This window comes from Peromyscus leucopus, chromosome 1, assembly GCF_004664715.2.
Source record: "Peromyscus leucopus breed LL Stock chromosome 1, UCI_PerLeu_2.1, whole genome shotgun sequence".
NCBI lineage: Eukaryota > Metazoa > Chordata > Mammalia > Rodentia > Cricetidae > Peromyscus > Peromyscus leucopus.
The window spans coordinates 122,642,644-122,661,315 of NC_051063.1; the positions used below are offsets into that span (position 1 = coordinate 122,642,644).

Consider the following 18,672-nt stretch of genomic DNA (forward strand, 5'->3'; position numbering starts at 1 on the left):
TAAGAGTTGCCATGGTCACAGTGTCTCTTCACAGCAATATGAACCCTGACAAAGATGGTGGTTAAGAGTATTTACTGTTTTTGCAGAGGACCAGAGTTTGGTTTTCAGCACCCAAAAGATGGCTTACAACTGTCTGTAACTCCAAATCCAGGGTGATCCCACATCCTCTTCCAGCCTCTGAGGACACCAGGCATGCATATGGTACATACATGCAGGCAAACACTCATGTGCATAAAATTAAAAAAATAAATAATTTTTTTTTTAAAAATTAAAAAAAAAGGAAATCAGAAAACTGGACCAGTTGATCTAATCAAAATTAAAACGTTTTAAGGTTCAAATGACACTACAAGAAAGTAAGAAGACAACCAATACAATGAAAACCATATTTGCAGAGCACACATTCACTAAAGCTCCAGTATTCAGAGCGTATGAAGAATACTTACAACTCAAACACCAAAGACAACCCAGTTTTAAAATGGCCAAGAAGCACTTGGAATTAACGATGAGGGAAGTACATTAATGACTGGGGAAATACAAGCAGACCCACCAATGAGAGGCCATTTTACAACCACTAAGATCTTGGCTCTGATATAGGAGTTATGCATCTCAACATACTCCACAGCACAGAAGATGACCTGCCATCTTGTCCTGAGACTTAGATGCAGCACTCAGATGCTGAAGTGAGACATCTATGTGGCCATGGGGGAAAGTGGCTGAAACACTGTGAGCCACTGTTCTAGAAGCATGACATCAAGGAACGTCTTCTCCACCCTCTCTCTGTGTACCTGGTACGTGACTCCAAAGAAATGGCTGCTTTTCAGGACAGATGATTGGATGATGGATGGAGCAAAAAGGAGGAAAATATTAAAAACTTTTACTAATAATTAAAGGGTAGTGTGTGGGGGCAGTAATGTTTAGAGCTTCCTCCTTAAATTCTAATCAGAAGTCCAGAAAAATGTTCAAAGTAAACTACTGTCATGGTAACCATAAAAGTTGGCAAAAGCCAAGGGAAAAATAAACAGAGAAGAGTGGTAAATGTACCCACACAATACTCAGAACCACTGAAGAATGGAATTTCCTTATTTATCTAAAAGCAAAAAGGTCTTAGCAGGTCCCACCTACTAGATGAAACGGGAAAATGTGTTTTACCTTGTTTCGGTTACTTGTCCAAGACAGGAGGACACCCAGTCCCTACGAAGCCCATCATCCACTGAGTGACGTGAGGCTCTTAGATTCTCCTTTGCTGTCCAGCCTATCTGTAAACCGTATAATCTGAGGAAGGACCACACGCCCTCAGGATACTGCTGGGATACTCAGCTACCTTGTCCTTGTCCTGGACCTGGGATATGTGTGGGCCGGTGATGGTTGACTTAGTGGCCCTGGCCCTGGCGCTCTGGTGTCCACAGCTGACCTTAGAAGTCGTGCTAACCTGCCGCCTAGTTTTGTTTCTCTTGGTCGGAGGTGAGGGCTGCTCTCCAGCTGGCTCAGGCTCAGCTTGACGTTATGACCCATTGAGCTCCACTGACACATTGTCCTCCAGGCAAGGTGGTCACTTTGCCCCACCCAGCAGGTCTGTGGAAATCTAGTTGCTCTTCACTGTAATCCCAGGAGCTGAAAGAGGCTCAGGAGTGATCACCAACATCTCCTCCCTGACCACTGAACTTCCTCCATATGACCTTGATGAGGAGGCTGAATCTCCACCCTTTCATTCTGAGGGAGGATAAATCTGTCTTAAAAAAGAAACATTAAGCGGGGCAGAGGTGGCGCACGCCTTTATTCCCAGCACTCAGGAGGCAGAGGCAGGCGGATCTCTGAGTTCTAGTGAAATCTGTGGGAGGCTGGGGCTGGTTTAAAAGCTGTATGAAGGACAAGCTGGGGCTCTTCTCTCCTTGACCTTTGCCCTCCCTGGAGCTCAAACTGGAGTCCCAGGAGTAAGTGCAGTCTTAAGTGTAGAGGATATGATTTCACATGGTTATCGGTTTCTATGGCACGAGTGTTTCTGCCGTTGGCTCTTTGGTTTTAGCTTCTATTTATAGCATCCGTGCTCATCCTTTCAAAGAGCGGGTAGCCCAACAGCAGCTACCATTTCATGCATTCCCTGAAACACACAGATTCCAAGGACCTAATCTTTCGTGCTTTCCAGATCTCTTCTCTTCTTTCGTATTAAGAGATCCAAAATAGATCTTGTCCTCCTCCTTTCGTCCGGCTGCCGTTTCTAGAGCTTTCCTAATGCCTTTCTGCCAGTAAGTCTTTTTCTTCTAGGCCCTCACATTTGTTCTAATTATAAACTAGCACACACGGTGGCATATGTTACCTTCCCTAGGCTGGGTTCCAGAAAGCACTGACGAGCAGAGAAAGAAAGACTCCGTAAGAAAGCCGCATTTAGCTGAGGACATGGCAAATTGCTGCTGCTGCTGTAGTATTTAAAGAAATACAGAAAAGGGGAGTGTGATTTCGAGCTGAGCCTTTTCGAACAAAATGCCGTACTCTGAGCCCGGAGGACAGGACGGTGTGCTGTGTACCTCGCTGTGCAGCCGGTCCTTGTTTGGCACTGTTACGGGCTGAGAACACTTTTTCACAGCAATGAAACTCTTTCCAGCAGATAATATTTAGTCCATCACATGGCCGACTGTACAGGAGTCGTCCTAGTTAGCTTCCGCTGTCATTTTGACAAATCCGGTCACTTGGGGAAAAGGAACCTGAACCAAGGAATTGCCTAGATCAGAGTGTCTTGTGGGCACGTCTGCGGAGCACTTTCGTGATTAATGATTGGGGTGGGAGGGCCCATCCCAATGTGGGCGGTGCCACCGAGGGAAGCTGTGTACGACAGCTCGCTGAACTCAAGCCAGGGAAAGCAAGCTATAAGCGGAGTCTCTCCACGGTCTCTGCTTCAGTTCCCGCCTCAGGCTCCTGCCTCTCCTTCTTGCCCCGACTTCCCTCAATGATGGACTGTAATCTGTAAGACGAACTAAACCCTCTCCTCCCCAAGATGCCTCTGGTCAGTGTTTTATCACAGCGACAGAGACCAGCCTAGAACAAGTCAAGTATTTGTCTAGGTTATTTCCATTTTAAAAATCATCCTAACACTTTGATATCCTTGTTATTTTAAAATCAGTACCCAGCTCTCTTTCCTAAAGACAGAATTTCGTAAGAAGTTCAGTAGCTTTAAACTGTGGACATATACTTCTGAATTATTCCAGTGCGTTCACTGTTATCCATTAAAGGGGAGACTGAGCTAGGGATACAGCTCATTGGTAAAGTACTTTTCTAATATATACAAAGCCCTGGGTTTGAGTTCCAGAATAAAAGAGGGGAATGGGCATTTGTCTTATTGATTTACAAAGGTTTTATATATTTTATATATTACAATACCACATCATTGTCATAAATCATATAAACTCAATATTCTTTTTTTCTACTTTTAGTTTTATTATGCATTATTTCTGGGTAGATAGAATTTAACAGCATTATATAGTCTAACATGCTTGTATTTTTTTATTTTATGGGTATTAATTTTGATTTCCTGTTTAGAAAAGCATTTCCTACCTTAAAAGCAGTCATTTTCGCTTGAATTTGACTCTGGTTCCTTTATAGTTTCTTCTTGGCATTGTTCCTCCTTGCTTTTCCTTTTTATTACTATGTTATGTTTTATTGAGGCAAGATCCCTCCATATGTCTCAGACTGGCTTTGAACTCACTATGCATCCCAGGCTGGCATCAAACTCATAATCTACCTCTCTCAGCCACCTGAGTGCAGAGATTACATACACAAATCAACACACCCAGATTTTCATCATATTTTAAAATATATAGACTACTATTTCAAATATATAGGAAGAGAAATATAATCTAACTCATGCGAGTTAAGAAATTTTATGAAGTACCTTTACTAATGAATTCCATGCTTTCCCCACTAATACGAAATGTTTTCTTGTTTGTCTGTGTGTCTGTCTATTATAATAGCGTTTCTGGGCTCCTTAGTCCCTACAAGTATAGCAGACTACTATTTATCAGTCATATATAATAGATATACATGTCAAGCACATACATGTCACCAGACTCTTCTACATGCTTTCTACATCTCTCTTCATTATAGCATCTCCACAGGGAAACCTTGTCTGCAAACTCATGAAGCCAAAGCTCAGGACAGTTCCCTGGAGCACAGGGACCAGCAACATCTCCACACAACTTTGAAAAATAAGATATCTCATATCAGTTGGTTGACTGCTGCTTATGAAGAAGAAAATCTTCCATGGTAATTTCCCTGAGTCAGAGCATAATAAGGAGCTAAGTGGGGTGCACTGGGCTGGGTTTAGTAGGATACCATTGTGCTAGACGACGATGTAAGAAAAGCTTCTAGGCAGCTTCCAACCACCTACTGTGTGGATCAAGCCCACAGCACAACAGAAGGACATGGACCAGGCCGGGCCAGAACTTTTCTATAGCTGAGTATCAGCCCTAGTACATGTGAGTAGTAGAGGAAAAACAAGGTTAAAAATTTGTAGCATTTAGGAGCTGGAGAGATGGCTCAGAGGTTAAGAGCACTGGCTGCTCTTCCTGAGGTCTTGAGTTCAATTCCCAGCAACCACACGGTGGCTCACAACCATCTGTAATGAGATCTGGTGTCCTCTTCTGCAGACAGAACACTGTATACATAATAAATAAATCTAAAAAAAAAATTTTTGTAGCACTTGAAGCCAACCAGTTTGCTGATTTCTTCCAATCCATCAAAGCACAATTTATTTACTTTTATTTTTCTTTATTTTATTTTTTTATTAAGAAATTTTCTACTCACTCCTCATGCTATCCACAGAACCCCCCTCCTCCCTTTATTTTATTTTTCTTTATTAAGAAATTTTCTACTCACTCCTCATGCTATCCACAGAACCCCCCTCCTCCCTTCTCCCACCCCCTAGCCCTCTTTCCCAAGCCACCCCGTATCTCCACATCCTCCAAATAGAGGTCTCCCATGGGGAGTCAGCAGAGCCCAGCACACTGAGCCTAGGCAGGTCCAAGCCCCTTCCCACTGCACCAAGGCTGTGCAAGGTGTCACACCACAGGCACCGGATCCCCAGAAGCCTGCCTGCCCACAGATCCCGATCCCCCTGCCTGGGTGCCCCCCAAACAGGTCGAGCCAAACAACCGTCTTCCATGTCCAGAGGGCCTAGTCTAGTCCCATGGGGGCTCCACAGCCACCAGTCCACAGTTCATGGGTTTCCACTAGCGTGGCCCGTCATCTCTGCATGTCCTCCCATCATGATCTCGACGTCCCTCGCCTGCAGTATCTCTCCTCTCTCTCATCAATTGGATTCCCAGAACTCAGCCTGGTGCCTGGCCGTGGATCTCTGTATCTGCCTCCATCTGTCACTGGACAAAGGCTCTATGATGACAGCTAGGTTATTTGCTAGGCTGATCACTAGATTAGACCAGTCCAGGCACCCTCTGGACCACTGCCAGCAGACCAAGGTGGAGTCAACCTTGTGGATTCCTGAGAGCCTCCCCAGCACCCTACCTCTTCCTATTCCCACGATGTTCTCATCTATCACGGTATCTTCCTCCCTGCCCTCCCACTCTGTCCCTGTTCCAGCTTGACCCTCCCATTTCCCTATGTTCTCATCCCCCACTCCTCACACTCTGCCACCCCTCCACACCCAGTCCACTCATGTAGATCTCATCCACTTCTCCTTCACGGGGTCATCCATGTGTCCCTCCAAGGGTCTTTTCCTGTTAGCTAGCCTCTCTGGAGTTGTGGGTCAAAGCACAATTTATAAGAGAACTTTGTTCTCAGTTACAGCTGATCAAGATGAAGTCTCCTCCTGTCAAGACTATTCTTGGTAAGTCACTGGTCTCAATAAGCTAGTCATATCCTTTTTGTGAAATCACCCAGAATAAATTTATCCGCATCCCTGTATTTATAAAACACACAACTGTATTATATAAATGTCTGTTATAGCTCCCACAGAGAAGCATCAATCTTCCCTGGATTTCAGAACACCCTACAAAATCGACAGTCTCCACTAACAACTGTGAAAGCTGACAACATTCACTCAACAACCCATAATGATCTTCTGATCATTTTAGAACATAATCTTTCTGCTTTCTCTCTAGAAAACATTTTCTTATATGAAGAGTCGAAACCACAGGAGCAAAGCATTACAGAAGTGTTTCGGGGGACTTCATTCTTCCTCTCTCAAGTGTGCCGGAAAGTTTGAAAGATTTTGTAACAAAGGCTGCACATGCCAGTTTTCTACTTAGCTTTGTATTATTTTTTTCTTAAAAGTTCTTCATAAAATGTGCATTTATGATATAGTAATTTTATAGATGAGAAAATGAAATAAGGAGAGGTCAAGGATAATATACTGTCACTAGATTGGGAAATACTGACCTAGACTGTCTGTAAATGACCATGCTCCATTATATTGTATCTTATCTCAGCTTTTATAGTTCTGAGGACATTTGATTTTTATTGTATGTGTATGGGTTTTGTCTGCCATCTCCCATGTATGTTTGTGTACCACTTACATGCCTGGTGCCCTCGGAGGCCAGAATAGAATGTCAAATTCCTGAAACTGGGATTACAGATGTTTGTGAGCTGCCATGTGAGAATTGGGAATTGAACCTGGATCCTCTGGAAAAGCAGCCAGTGCTCTTAACCACTGAGTCATCTTTCTAGCCCAATCTTGGGGCATATTTATCTTCCTTTTTAAATAATTGAATAATACAACTTGAAGAGCTTTCCATATCAGCACACACAATACTCTGCAGGGGACTTGGTGACCACCATGGCTAGCAGAGTAACAATCCTCAGGAGGCAAGAAAGCAATCTGGTTCAACATGACTAAGTAGCCAGTTTGGTTCAAACTTTGGGAGTCTGACCCCGAGTAGTTTAATTTATTTAGGCATGATTTTAGGCATATTTAAGCACAGCACAATTTGGTGAAGACTTTCCTGGTGATAATTAACTCAGTCCCGTGTGCACAACAAAGCAGATACAAATCTCCTTGAGGAACAAGGTAAGTTAAATAAAGATGGGACATGACCCGTTAAAACTCTTTGTAAAGTACACGTGACACCTTCCATAAAGACAGGTTCCATTGACTGAGAATAACAAGCTTATGATAAGGTTCTGTGGAGGGTCCAGTGTGCTCTCAGACCACACAGAGAGCATACAGGTCACCAGACCATAACCACTTCTGCTCCCAGCCTTCTGGGCACTAACAGGTTGTGCATTCCTTCCTTTGAAGGAACACCCCTGTGTGTTTAACATTTTGGATTCCCTAGTGTTTATCTGTGAGCACAAAGACCTCCCTGTCTCCTACAATACTCATTTTTGAAATGACTATGGTTTTAGATTATCTGAGTAAACCATAATTTAAGCAGTTCTCTCTTGATGAGTATTACATGAGTTCTGTCCTCAGAACCCAGAAGCTCTGGCTTTCAAGGCAAGCACTTTACTGACTGAGGCATCTTCTTAACAAAATTACATAATTTTCCCAATTTTGTTTGGCCTTATTCATTGTTAGCACACAGAAGTATAACTGATTTTTCCGTAGCTCTTGTATCTTGTAATCTTGAACTTGTTATATATTTTGCTAAGAACGCCTGTAGTCCCTCCCTGCTGTCCTCTCTCTCCCTTTCTTTGTTGTGTTGAGAGGTCTAGGTGTGCAGCCCATGCTGGCCTGGAACTTACTGTGCTATGTAGTTCCTGCTGGCCTTAAGCTGACAATCATCCTACCTCAGACCATTAAGTTACAGCATGCACTACCATGCCCAGCCAGTCTTTGGGACTTTTCTACGTGTAAAACAACTGTAGTTAGTTTCCTCTTGACTAATTGGTCTGGCCAAGTCTCTAGTACAATCTTGTAATCATGTGGTAAAAGCAGATGACATCCTTGTCTTATCCCTGATCTTAGGGAGAATTTGTTTTTTTAAATATGAAGTTAACTAAGAATTTTCTTTACGCCCTTTGTCAGAGTGAGTGTCTTAGAGTTTTCTATTGCTGTGAAGAGACACGATGAGCGTGACAACTCTTACAAAGGAAAACATTTAATTGAGGGGGTTCGCTTACAGTTTAGAGGTTCAGTCCGTTATCATCATGGTGGGGAGCATGGCGGTGTGCAGGCAGACATGGTGCTGGAGCTGAGAGTCCTACATCTTGCAGGCAACAGGAAGTCAACTGACTGTCACACTGAGGGAAGCTTGAGCAAAAGAGACCTCAAAGTCTGCAACCACAGTGACGCACTTCCTCCAACAAGGCCACACCTCCTAATAGTGCCACTCCCTTTGAGGGCCATTTTCTTTCAAACCACCACAATGAAGTTGCCTTTTCTGTTCCAGTTTAATATTTCTATAATAATAAAATAATATCTCATAATATTATTTTATAATATAATATAAAATTTGTGGGAGGCCAGCTCCCACCTTTTAAAAGGCTTCCAGTGAGGAGGCGAGAGGGATAAGAAACTTTTAGATAGAAAGATAGCAGAGAGGAGACAGACAGAAACAGGATAGCTTTGGGAGGACCTGGATTAAAAGCCACCGGCCTCTTCTGCCTCTTTAAAAGGGCTTTTTATAACAATGCCAAGGGGCAGAACAAAAGACCTCCTCCTTGCTAGATCAAAGCACACTGCACAGCCAAGTGCAGACGCTTCCAAACACCTGGTAACCACACCCGTGGTCCAATCACCCCCTTATGCAGCCCTGCTGGGTAAAGCAAGCTCAGATTCTTGGATCCTGAGTAAGTTCTCACTAGGAAATCTCTGTGGGTCTCTACAAAATTTTTATTTTAAAATATATTTAATATATTATATAATATAAATAATATAAAATGATAATATTTTATAAGAATTAAAAACATTGGTGGGGGGAAGATGGCTCAGTGGTTAAGAGCACTGGCTGCTCTCACAGAGGACCCAGGTTCAGTTCCCAGCACCCACATGACAGCTCACAACTGCTTATAACTCCAGTTACAGGAGATCTGACACTTTACATAGACATACATGCAGGCAAAACACCAATGCACATAAAAATAATAAATCTTTAAAAAAAAACCATTGGGAACTGAGGGTATAAATCAGTTGGTAGAGTATTTGTCTAGTATGCATAAGGCCCTAGTTCAACCCCACAACTACAGGAAAAAAGGGGTGAGGGTGTGGTGATGCAGGTAGGAAGTTCAAGGTCACCCTCCACTACACAGCAAGTTCAAGTCCATTCCGGGCTTTATGAGTAAGTCTCAAAAATGTGTGTGTGTGTGTGTGTGTGTGTGTGTGTGTGTGTGTATACATATATATATAATGAGATGATATAACTTTTGTCTCTTATTCTACTTATATGTTGTGTATTATACTAATGGCTTTATAAACTTTGCATTCCTAAAATAAATTCCTTTTGATAATGGTATCTAATACTTAAAAAATTATATATATACATATATACATATACATATATATGTATATATACATATACATATATACATATACATATATATACATATATACCTAATATAATATGTATAAACCATATATATATATATATATATATATATATATATATATATATATATATATGGTTTTTGAGCCAGGGTTTCTCTTGCAGGCCTGACTATTCTGAAACTCGCTCTGTAGACCAGGCTGGCCTCGAACTCAGGGATTTACCTGCCTCCTGAGCTCTGGGATTAAAGGTATGCACCTGTGCTGCCGCCACCACCACCACCAAGCAAAATTTATGTTCTTTTTGTTATATGTATGTGTATGCCACATGTGTGTGGGTGTCCAAAGAGGAGAGAAGAGGGCATCTGTGCCCTGGAGCTGGAGTTACAGGTTGTGAGCGGCCTGACATGGGTGCTGAGAACCAAACTGGTCTTCCGAGGGAGCAGGAAGAGTCTTAACTCCCCAGCCATCTCTCTAGCCCCAGCATGCTCCTCTGGATATGTTGATAAATGCGATTCGTTAGGTCTGTTGCTGCTGCTGGGGATTTTTGCGCCCGTATTCACCATGGATATTGGTGGTTTTCTTTTCTTGGAATGTCCTGCCTGGTTTTGAGCTCTCTGCCATTCACCATCACCAAGACTTTCCCCAGCTTTTGCAGCTTCACAACAGGTTTCCTAAAGTCTTTCTGATTGGGAAACAAACAACAAATTAGAAAACATCCTCAAGAGTGGAAGCTGACCTGGTGCTCCTTTCTCCTAAGGACTGTGTTCCCTCGAGTCTCAAGATCTCTGTATCTGTTCCTCTACAAAGCAGATACGCTCTTATCGGTCACATTTTAGGCAAGTTCTGAAGCCCTCTTCAACTAGGCTTCAGGAGAAGCCCCTGTCCTGCCTTTGGTCTGTCCAGCCCGGTCTTAGCGAGCATCCTTCTTACTCTAGCAAGAATCTGCCCAGCCTTCATGTGTCCTCTTAAGTTCCCGTCTGTTGACTCTTTCACTTTGGTTTTTGGTCACACATCCCCAGCTAGCTTTGCGGAATTCACAGCTGAGTCTGGTTTTTCAATGCCCCTTTGCAGCAATCTTAATGAAAGTCTTCCTTGCTGTTCCATTACGTATTAAGATAATCTTTCCTTTAGCGATGCCCCTACACAGTTCTTTTATATATTTTTCATATTTGTATAGTTGAGGGTGAGAGAGTGAGCCAGAGTGAAGTGCTATATTGTGTCAGGGAAAGACAGTACAAAGGTTCCTCCATCTTGTTTTCTCTTCCTTCCTTCCTTCCTTCCTTCCTTCCTTCCTTCCTTCCTTCCTTCCTTCTTTCCTTCCTCCCTCCCTCCCTCCCTCCTTCCCTCTCTCCCTCTTTCTCTCTTTCTTTCTTCGTTTTTTTTTTCAAGACAGAGTTTCTCTGTGTAGCTTTGGAACCTATCCTGGAACTCACTTTGTAGACCCGGTTGGCCTCAAACTCACAGAGATCCGCCTGCCTCTTACCAAACTCTATTCTAGGAAACAATGGTCAGGATGTCCTGGACAACTTATCTTAGCTTCTGTTAAATTACCTGCTTGCACAGAACCCCCTCCAGCTAACTGCTTATCTTAGCTTGTGTAAAGTTGCTTGCTTACCTAAATGCACCCCCTCCACTCTCTACCTCTCCACCCTTCACCCTGGCCCCATACCCACCTAAAAGATGCCAGTAAGTGGTTTTTGCCTTCCACACTTCAAAAATCCTGTGTTCTGGACACTCGGGCCATACCTAGGTTCAGGAATGCCTGGGTGTGGTCCTAGCCAGATGGAATCAAGACTTACTTGTCTATAAACTGTGTCTGAGTGGTCATCTCGACTGTGCTACCCATAACAGCATCATGGCTGAACCCATGTCTGCTTATTTCTGTAGCAGGAATGCAGTGTTCTGAAACTTTCTTTTGCAATTAAAAACAGTAATGGAGCCATAAGCAACGGCTCAGAGAAACTACCAAGGAGGGTGTGGGCCAGAGAGCAGAGAAAAATGGTGCAAAAGCAAGGGGATTTTTAAGTGACAGTCAGCAGGGTGGGGAATCTGAGAGGATACAGGTTGTCAGGATTGGTCAGGAACTAGGTGCCCCTGTCTGAGGTAGTTGACCTTTGGGTCAAGGTTAAGGTTAAGGGAGGTTCCTGGAGGATTTTTTCCCCCTCCAGACAGGGTTCCTTTGTGGCTGTCCTGGAACTCACTTGGTAGCCCAGGCTGGCCTCGAACTCACAGAGATCCGCCTGCCTCTGCCTCCCGAGTGCTGGTATTAAAGGCGTGCGCCACCGCCGCCCAGCGTGGGTTGGGTTTTTATGTTTTGTTGTTGTTTGTTTTTTGAGACAGGGTCTCACTCTGTAGCCCTGGCTGGCTAAGAACTTGCTTTGTAGAGACAGGAATTCACAAGAGACCTCTGCCTCTCTAGTTCTGAAATTAAAGGTATTGGACACTGTGCCCCTCCCTCTTTGTAGTTTCAAAATTAGTAATAGAGCCTTTTCAGATTATTTTTAATCTCCATAAAGATGAAGATTAAAGAAATAAAAAAGGTTGTTGTGGTATCTTGCTTTTGTTTTCAAAGAGTCTGCTTAAATTTGTTTCCCAATCCCACTACAGAATCCAAGTTTAGGACTCTTGGATTACTTGACATTTGTAAACCGGAAGTTGTTTCTTCCCCCAGCTATTCTCACCCAGTAATGAATCATTCTCTGGGTCCGTTTTACTTTCTGCTTCTAACAGCTCATTTATCTTGGGATCTACTTATTACTGCAGGGTTCAAGAAAGGCTCCCACACACTGACAACCACATAGCCACGCTGCCTGAAAGGAGATTCACACGCGTCAGCGCCTTTCCCATTCGTTTTTGAGAGGAGAGGAGTTAAGACAGGGTCTTCGTTTGCAGCCCAGCTTGGGCTCCCTTGCAGCAATCTTTCTGCCTCGGCCTCCCAAATTGCTGGGATAGGCGCAAGCAGTTCAGGCTTACAGGGTGGTTTCTTCTGCATAGGAACTGGAAAGAAGGCCTAGGAGAGGGTTGGGCAGGAGCCTCCATCACAGACATGGAAATGGAGGAGGAACTCGCTCTGCCCTCGGGGCGCGTACTGGAGACTGGACAGAGCGGAGGGGTAAGGAACCTGCAGACCCGGGGAGAGATCAGTGGGGTTCCTGGCCTCTCAGCTCGACTAGTGGGGTGTCCAAGGGTGGTGCAGCCATCGGGGAGGTGACAGGGCCACCATCCCGGCTGGACCACATCAGGGCGTCTCCCCTCCACAAACTCCCGTGCCGTGTCCTCGAGGTCCCTCCACTCCCAGCTCCTCCACCAAGAGGGCTGGGGCCGCGTCCTCGCGTGGCAGCCAAGAGGAAGAGGCCGGGTGAACCCCGCTGAGACGACGGGCGCCGGCGGGGAGGCGCGGTGGGCGGCGGCCGGCGAGCTCGCACTCCCGCGGCCGCGCGGCTCCTCCTCCTCCTCCTCCCCCGCCCTCCCGCGGGCGGCCGCGCGCCTCCCGCCCCAGCAACGCCGCCCTGCGGGAGGGCGGGGCCACGCGGCCGGAAGCGCCTTTCCCGGAAGGCAGGGAGGGGGCGGCGCCGGCCTCGGGGCGGCTCGACGATGGCGGCGGCGTGTCAGCTGCTGGCACAGTGAGCGGAGCCGCGCAGCGGGAGGATGGCCTCGCTCGGGTCGGCCGCGGCCGGGGAGCCGGCGGCCGGGGCTGAGGCGGAGCTAGGTCCTCCGGCCCCTCCGCCGCCGCCCGCGCCCGCGCCCGCGCCCTCGCCGTCCGCGCTCGGGCCGCTGCTGCCGCTGCAGCGGGAGCCGCTCTACAACTGGCAGGCCACCAAGGCGTCGCTGAAGGAGCGCTTCGCCTTCCTCTTCAACTCGGAGCTGCTGAGCGATGTGCGCTTCGTCCTCGGCAAGGGCCGCGGCGCGGCGGCCGCCGGGGGCCCGCAGCGCATCCCCGCCCACCGCTTCGTCCTGGCGGCCGGCAGCGCCGTCTTCGACGCCATGTTCAACGGCGGCATGGCCACGACGTCGGCCGAGATCGAGCTGCCGGACGTGGAGCCCGCCGCCTTCCTGGCGCTGCTGAGGTGAGCGGCGGGCGCGCGGAGCCGGGGGCCGGCGGCCTGGAGGGAGGCGGGCGCCGACTCCCGGGTGACCTTGGGCCAGGCGCGCCCCGGCCTCCCTCGGCTCCTCCCCGGCTGGCCGGAGATGCTCGGGAAGGTCGGCCCGTGGTGACGGTGAAAGCCAGGGTCGTCATCCCAGCGGTGTGCGCTTTGCCGTTGAAGGGCGCTGTCACATTCCAGTGCCGGGATTGTCGCCCGGGCTTCAAGAGTCAAGTGGGCAGAGCAGAGGACGGGGCAGGCTGTCCTGATGGCCCACTTGCAAGATTTGTTTTTGTTTGGAGGACGGGCCGGGTAGCTGAAGGATCTTGGAGGACTGGTGTTTTCAGGTTCTTCACGGTTTGTTGTCAACACCCCCCCCCCCCACTCCCGAGTAAGAGCCGTAACAGGTACTCGCTGACCTGCTTCGTGTTTCGGCAAACAAGGTAACATTTACTGTACCCTAAACCCCCGCTACTGGTGTTGAGAGTTTGCTTTCTGATGACTTGAGAGTAGGAGATTGATAGCTGTTTAGTTTTCTTTCATGGAAGGGAGTATCAGTTTGGCGTGATTCGTTTTCAATCGCAGCAGTCCTGTTAGGGAGGTATATCGTGTTGTTTACCCCAATTTTACAATTGGGACAGAGGACCAGAAAAGCAACTCGCCCGAGATAACCGAGCCAGCTCCCAGAGGACCATGTGTGTTTCATTATACTAGGATGGTTTTGGCTGCCCGAGTGGTGTGTTTTTAAGCTAGCAGAGTCTTGAGTAATTCTGACGTAAACCGGCCGGTCAGTGGAACAGAAGCGTCCACAAAGGAAGGCTCCCAGCTTCATCAAGAAGATGCATACGGAGCGAAATAGCAGCTAGAGATAAATATTACGGTCCCACTAATGAATGGATAAAGGACAAGATAAATAGAAAAGAGGAACTACAGCTAAAGAACCTTTAACCTCTTTAGTAAATTAGGAAGTGCAAATTAAAAGAGTGAAGTACTTTCTCCTTTTCATCAACCCCACCAATCTTTTTGTTTTGTTTTTTTATTTTCTGGGACAGGGTTCTATTATGTGGGCTTGACTGACTTGGAGCTCAGTATGTATACCAAGCGGGTTTCGGACTCTTTTTTTTTTTCCAAAAACAAACAACATTTATCTTTGGTGGGAAATATTATTACTTAAATATTAATATTACATTTACTAACAATGGAGGTGGCGCCTGAACTTCTCAAACTCCAGAGGCTGAAGTAGGAGGATTGTCCTGGGTCCACATGTTACATGGCAAGTTCCAGACCAGTTTTAGCTGTGAAATGAGACCCTACCTCGAAAAGAGAGAGAGCGAGAGAGAAACAAAGACAGAGACACAGAGACCAAGAGAGACAGAGAAATACAGAGACACACAGAGAGAGACAGAAAGATTACATTTCTTTAATTATTTTAGCTTTACTTCTGTTTCAAGACCATTGTTGCTGGGGGGAGGCTCTTCCCTCAGATCCTCCGGGTTTGGACTCTTAAAGATCCACCTGCTTTCAGCCCCCGGAGTGCTGGCCCACCAAAAAATTTTAAAAGATGACTATAGGAACACTTTCTCACGAAAAATGTTCATAAAAAGCCTTTGAAAAAAGTTGGACACCTTAGATTTCTTTTCCACACATAGGAAACATTGAAAAAATATCTACAGTAGCATTCTTCATAATGTGGAAAGAAGTCAAGCCAAGGGAATACATCGTTTGATAAACCATGCTAGGTCCACTTGATGGACTATAATGCAAGCACTGTGATGTTTATGAAAACCAGGTCAGACTACGGGGAATGTTTGTGTTAGCATTTTCAGTTTCCTGCACCATAGTAACGCCTGAGAAGGAATGGAACCAGTGCTGTGTACCTGGAGATAGGAGAGAACGCAAACCAATATGCTAAGCAAGAGCTGGAATTGGAAAGCCGACGGTACCTTTTTCTCTCTCTGTTCTCATAGTTCTAGCATTTAATTCACTTTCATTTATGGGGATAGGTGTGCAGCCTCAAGCCTAGTATCTGGGTCATTTGCATTTTGAAGTTACTAGGAGGACTAGATACAGCTTGCTTAAATTTCGCAGTTTAGAGGTCTTTCTTAAAATGTTAAGTAAGGCCAGAGAGGTGGCACAGTGCAGACCTGAGCTAGATCCCTGTGAGCCACGTGATAAAGGAGAGAACCTCCTCCTGCAAGCTATCCTCTGACCTCCATGTGTGTGCCGCTGTGTTCCTGCCTACACGTACATCCAGGGAAAGAAATACAACAAAATGATTCTTTGGTCACCTGTACCTTGATCCACCGGGAAGTTCAGTTTATAGGTCTCTCCTTTTGGTGTCATGTCTAGAGGTGAAACCTTAAAGCGTTTTCAATACTTTTCCTAAGTGGCTTTTACACTGGCTAAATTTGAGAACTATTGATCTAAAATTCTTAGGGCACCCTTCCTCCTAAGAGCACATCTTAGACCTTAACTTTCTCCTGTTAGAGCACTACAAGCGTACACTAGTGTGCTTTAAGCAGGTAAAAGATGGCAGTGGTGAAGATAGAGCAGGCAGGCTTGGCAGACTGAGAGGAAGGACTTGTGAATTCTCATCTGGGGTGCGAGAGAAAAGCTGTAGAGGATTTAGGTGGAGTGCTGTGATCCTGTTTGCATCTTAAAATCTCACCTGGCTGTTATTTGGAGATTAGACAGGTAGTGAAACGGAGCAGAGTGATAAATCAAGAGGTTTTGCTGTAGTCTACTCAGATGATGGTGCGCCTCCAGGGAGGTAGGGGATGTGATGAGAAGTGGTCAAATTCTGGTTCTATTTGAGAGTAGAACCGGAGAAAGTTAAGAATGAATGGTATTGACTTAACCGAATGAAATAAACCTGGGAAAGAAGTGGATCGTGAAGAGAAGTACAAGGATGAACCTGGAGATCTGGAAGCTCGTGGAGATGTGGGCGGGAAGGGAGCACGAAACCGGCAGCTGTCGGGGGAGAGACGGAAGCAGGAGGTATCCTGAGAGAGTGGACAAACGCCAGCTGTGGAACTGGTCAGCTGTGTTTGTTAAATGTCCTGAGGGTTGGGAGAAATGAGAGTGCATTCCTGATGATGTGATAAGATGTACGCTATTGATAACCCTGAGGAGGGAGCACACAAAACACTTGGAAGAGCCAACGCCCTCTTATTCAGGAGGCCTGGGGAGGGTGTTGTAGTTTTGGTGCTCCTCTTCCGTTTCTCATTTGGGGACCATGCCAGAGTGTTCTACCCCTTCCCGCTTGCGTTTCTTTAACAAACTACTGTCTTTAGATTTCTCTCTGTTGACATTTTTCCCTCTAGCGCTCATGTCACCCTATGATTTCTCTGAATCATTTAGGGACTTTTGTCTGTTGGATGAAGTTCAATACTTTACAGGTATTAAAGGCCTTTGTGATGTGTTCCCATCCAGTTACTATAGGTGACATTTTCCCTATTTTAATGTTTGCCTTCCAAGGCCTCTTCTAACTGTACAGCCTCTACCTAAAAGACAGTAATTATTATACTTCAGGTCATAATTTGGGGCTTTACTTTTTTGATTAAATCACTGTTTCCTTCCCCTCCGGGCAGATTTGTACACTAGCTCATTTAATCTCTCGATCTGTTTTGGTTACATGTTACCCTAGAACAAACCACTCCAACACCTGGTGGTTTTAAACAGCCATTTCATTATTTTCAGAGCTGTATGGGTTGATGGGCTCTCCTGGGTGATTGTTTGGCAAATCTTTAAGGTTTCATGCATTGATTTCTGACAGCATCTAAGGCTGGGGTCATATGGAGGATTTGACTCAGATTCTGAGATGATTTTCTAATAGTCTGAGATCTTCTTTTCCATGTGCCTTTTCCAGCTGGTCATTTCAGCAAGCTTGGTTTCTTGAACAAAAGTAGAAGCTGCCAAGTATTCTTAAAGTGTAGGCTTCAAGCTGACATTTGCTCTGCTACATTTTGTTGATGAATAGTGAATGGGAATCATGTGAACCAACAGACATCTATGTAACAGCATTGATGTTGGAAGGCGTGACTTAATGTGGGCCTCTTAAGTGATTAGTTATTGTATATTAATGCCTAATTGACACTTATGTTCTTGTGGCATTACTTTCCTTTTTCTTTTTGGTTTTTGAAACAGGGTTTTTCTGTAGCTTTGGCTGTCTTGGAATGCTCTCTGTAGACCAGCCTGGCCTCAAACTCACAGAGCTCCTCTTGTCTCTGTTCTGGAGTGCTGGGATTAAAGGTGTGCACCACCACCACTCAGCTTTTTGTTTATTTTGGGGGTGGGTGGGTATTACTTTTTAAACATTTCATTATCAAACTATAAATTTACACTCACAAAGCTATCTTACCCTTTCTGTAGCTCTGTTATTTATCACAATGCCTAATGATATATATGGTCCTTCAAAGAATGCTTTTGAATAAAATGGATCATTGGGATACAAAATTCCTCAGATGTGGTCTTGTAACCCCGTTTCTCCCTAATATAAAATCAAGTCTCACTCTATCCTTTCAAAACTGTTTTAATTCAGGGCTGAAGGAACAACTGAAATGGTCAAGTGCTGGCCTTGGAAACAGGAGAACGTAGATTTGCTTCCCAGAACCTGCATGAGATCGCCTGATGTGGCAGGCGGGTACTTGCAGTCCCCAGGCTGGGCAGGCTAAGGCAGGAGGACCCTGGGGCTCCCTGGCCTTCACAGGAGCTGGATGGTATTCCAGAAGTCAGCCTCCACACACCCACCACATGTGCATATAATTATTTTAATTAGCCAGGTGTGGCACACTTGTCACCCCAACATTTGGGAGGTGGAGGCTTGAGGATCAGAAAGTTAAGGCCTGCAACTTGGCTATATAAGACCCTGTCTCAAAAAAAAGAAAGAAAGAAAGAAGATTTTTTTTGTTGTTGTTTTGGTTTTTTTTGTTTTTGTTTTGTTTCAAGACAGGGTTCTCTGTATCCCTGGCTGTCCTGGAACTAGCTCAGTAGACCAGGCTGGCTTTGAACTCACATGTGCTGGGATTAAAGGTATGAGTCACCACTGCCTGGCTCAAAATTTCTTAAAAATTATAATAAATATAACCTTAAGTTTTTATCTTTTTTTTTTTTTTTTTTTTTTTTTTTTTTTGGAAGCAGAGGATCGAACCCAGGGCCTTG

At 45.4% G+C, this 18,672-nt stretch overlaps 1 protein-coding gene across 2 annotated transcripts in view; it reads left to right on the plus strand.

The window, feature by feature from the left end:
* Window positions 1-13,009: 13,009 nt before the first annotated feature.
* Window positions 13,010-18,672, plus strand: part of Btbd1 (BTB domain containing 1) — a 42,731-nt gene continuing 37,068 nt past the window's right edge. The window contains exon 1 of one of the 2 annotated variants that reach the window (XM_037197810.1): window positions 13,010-13,497. In XM_037197810.1, the coding sequence (XP_037053705.1) occupies window positions 13,079-13,497 (419 nt within the window). In that variant the 5' untranslated portion in view covers window positions 13,010-13,078. The remainder of the gene's footprint in view (window positions 13,498-18,672) is intronic. The other variant, XM_028873802.2, reaches the window with a different exon arrangement.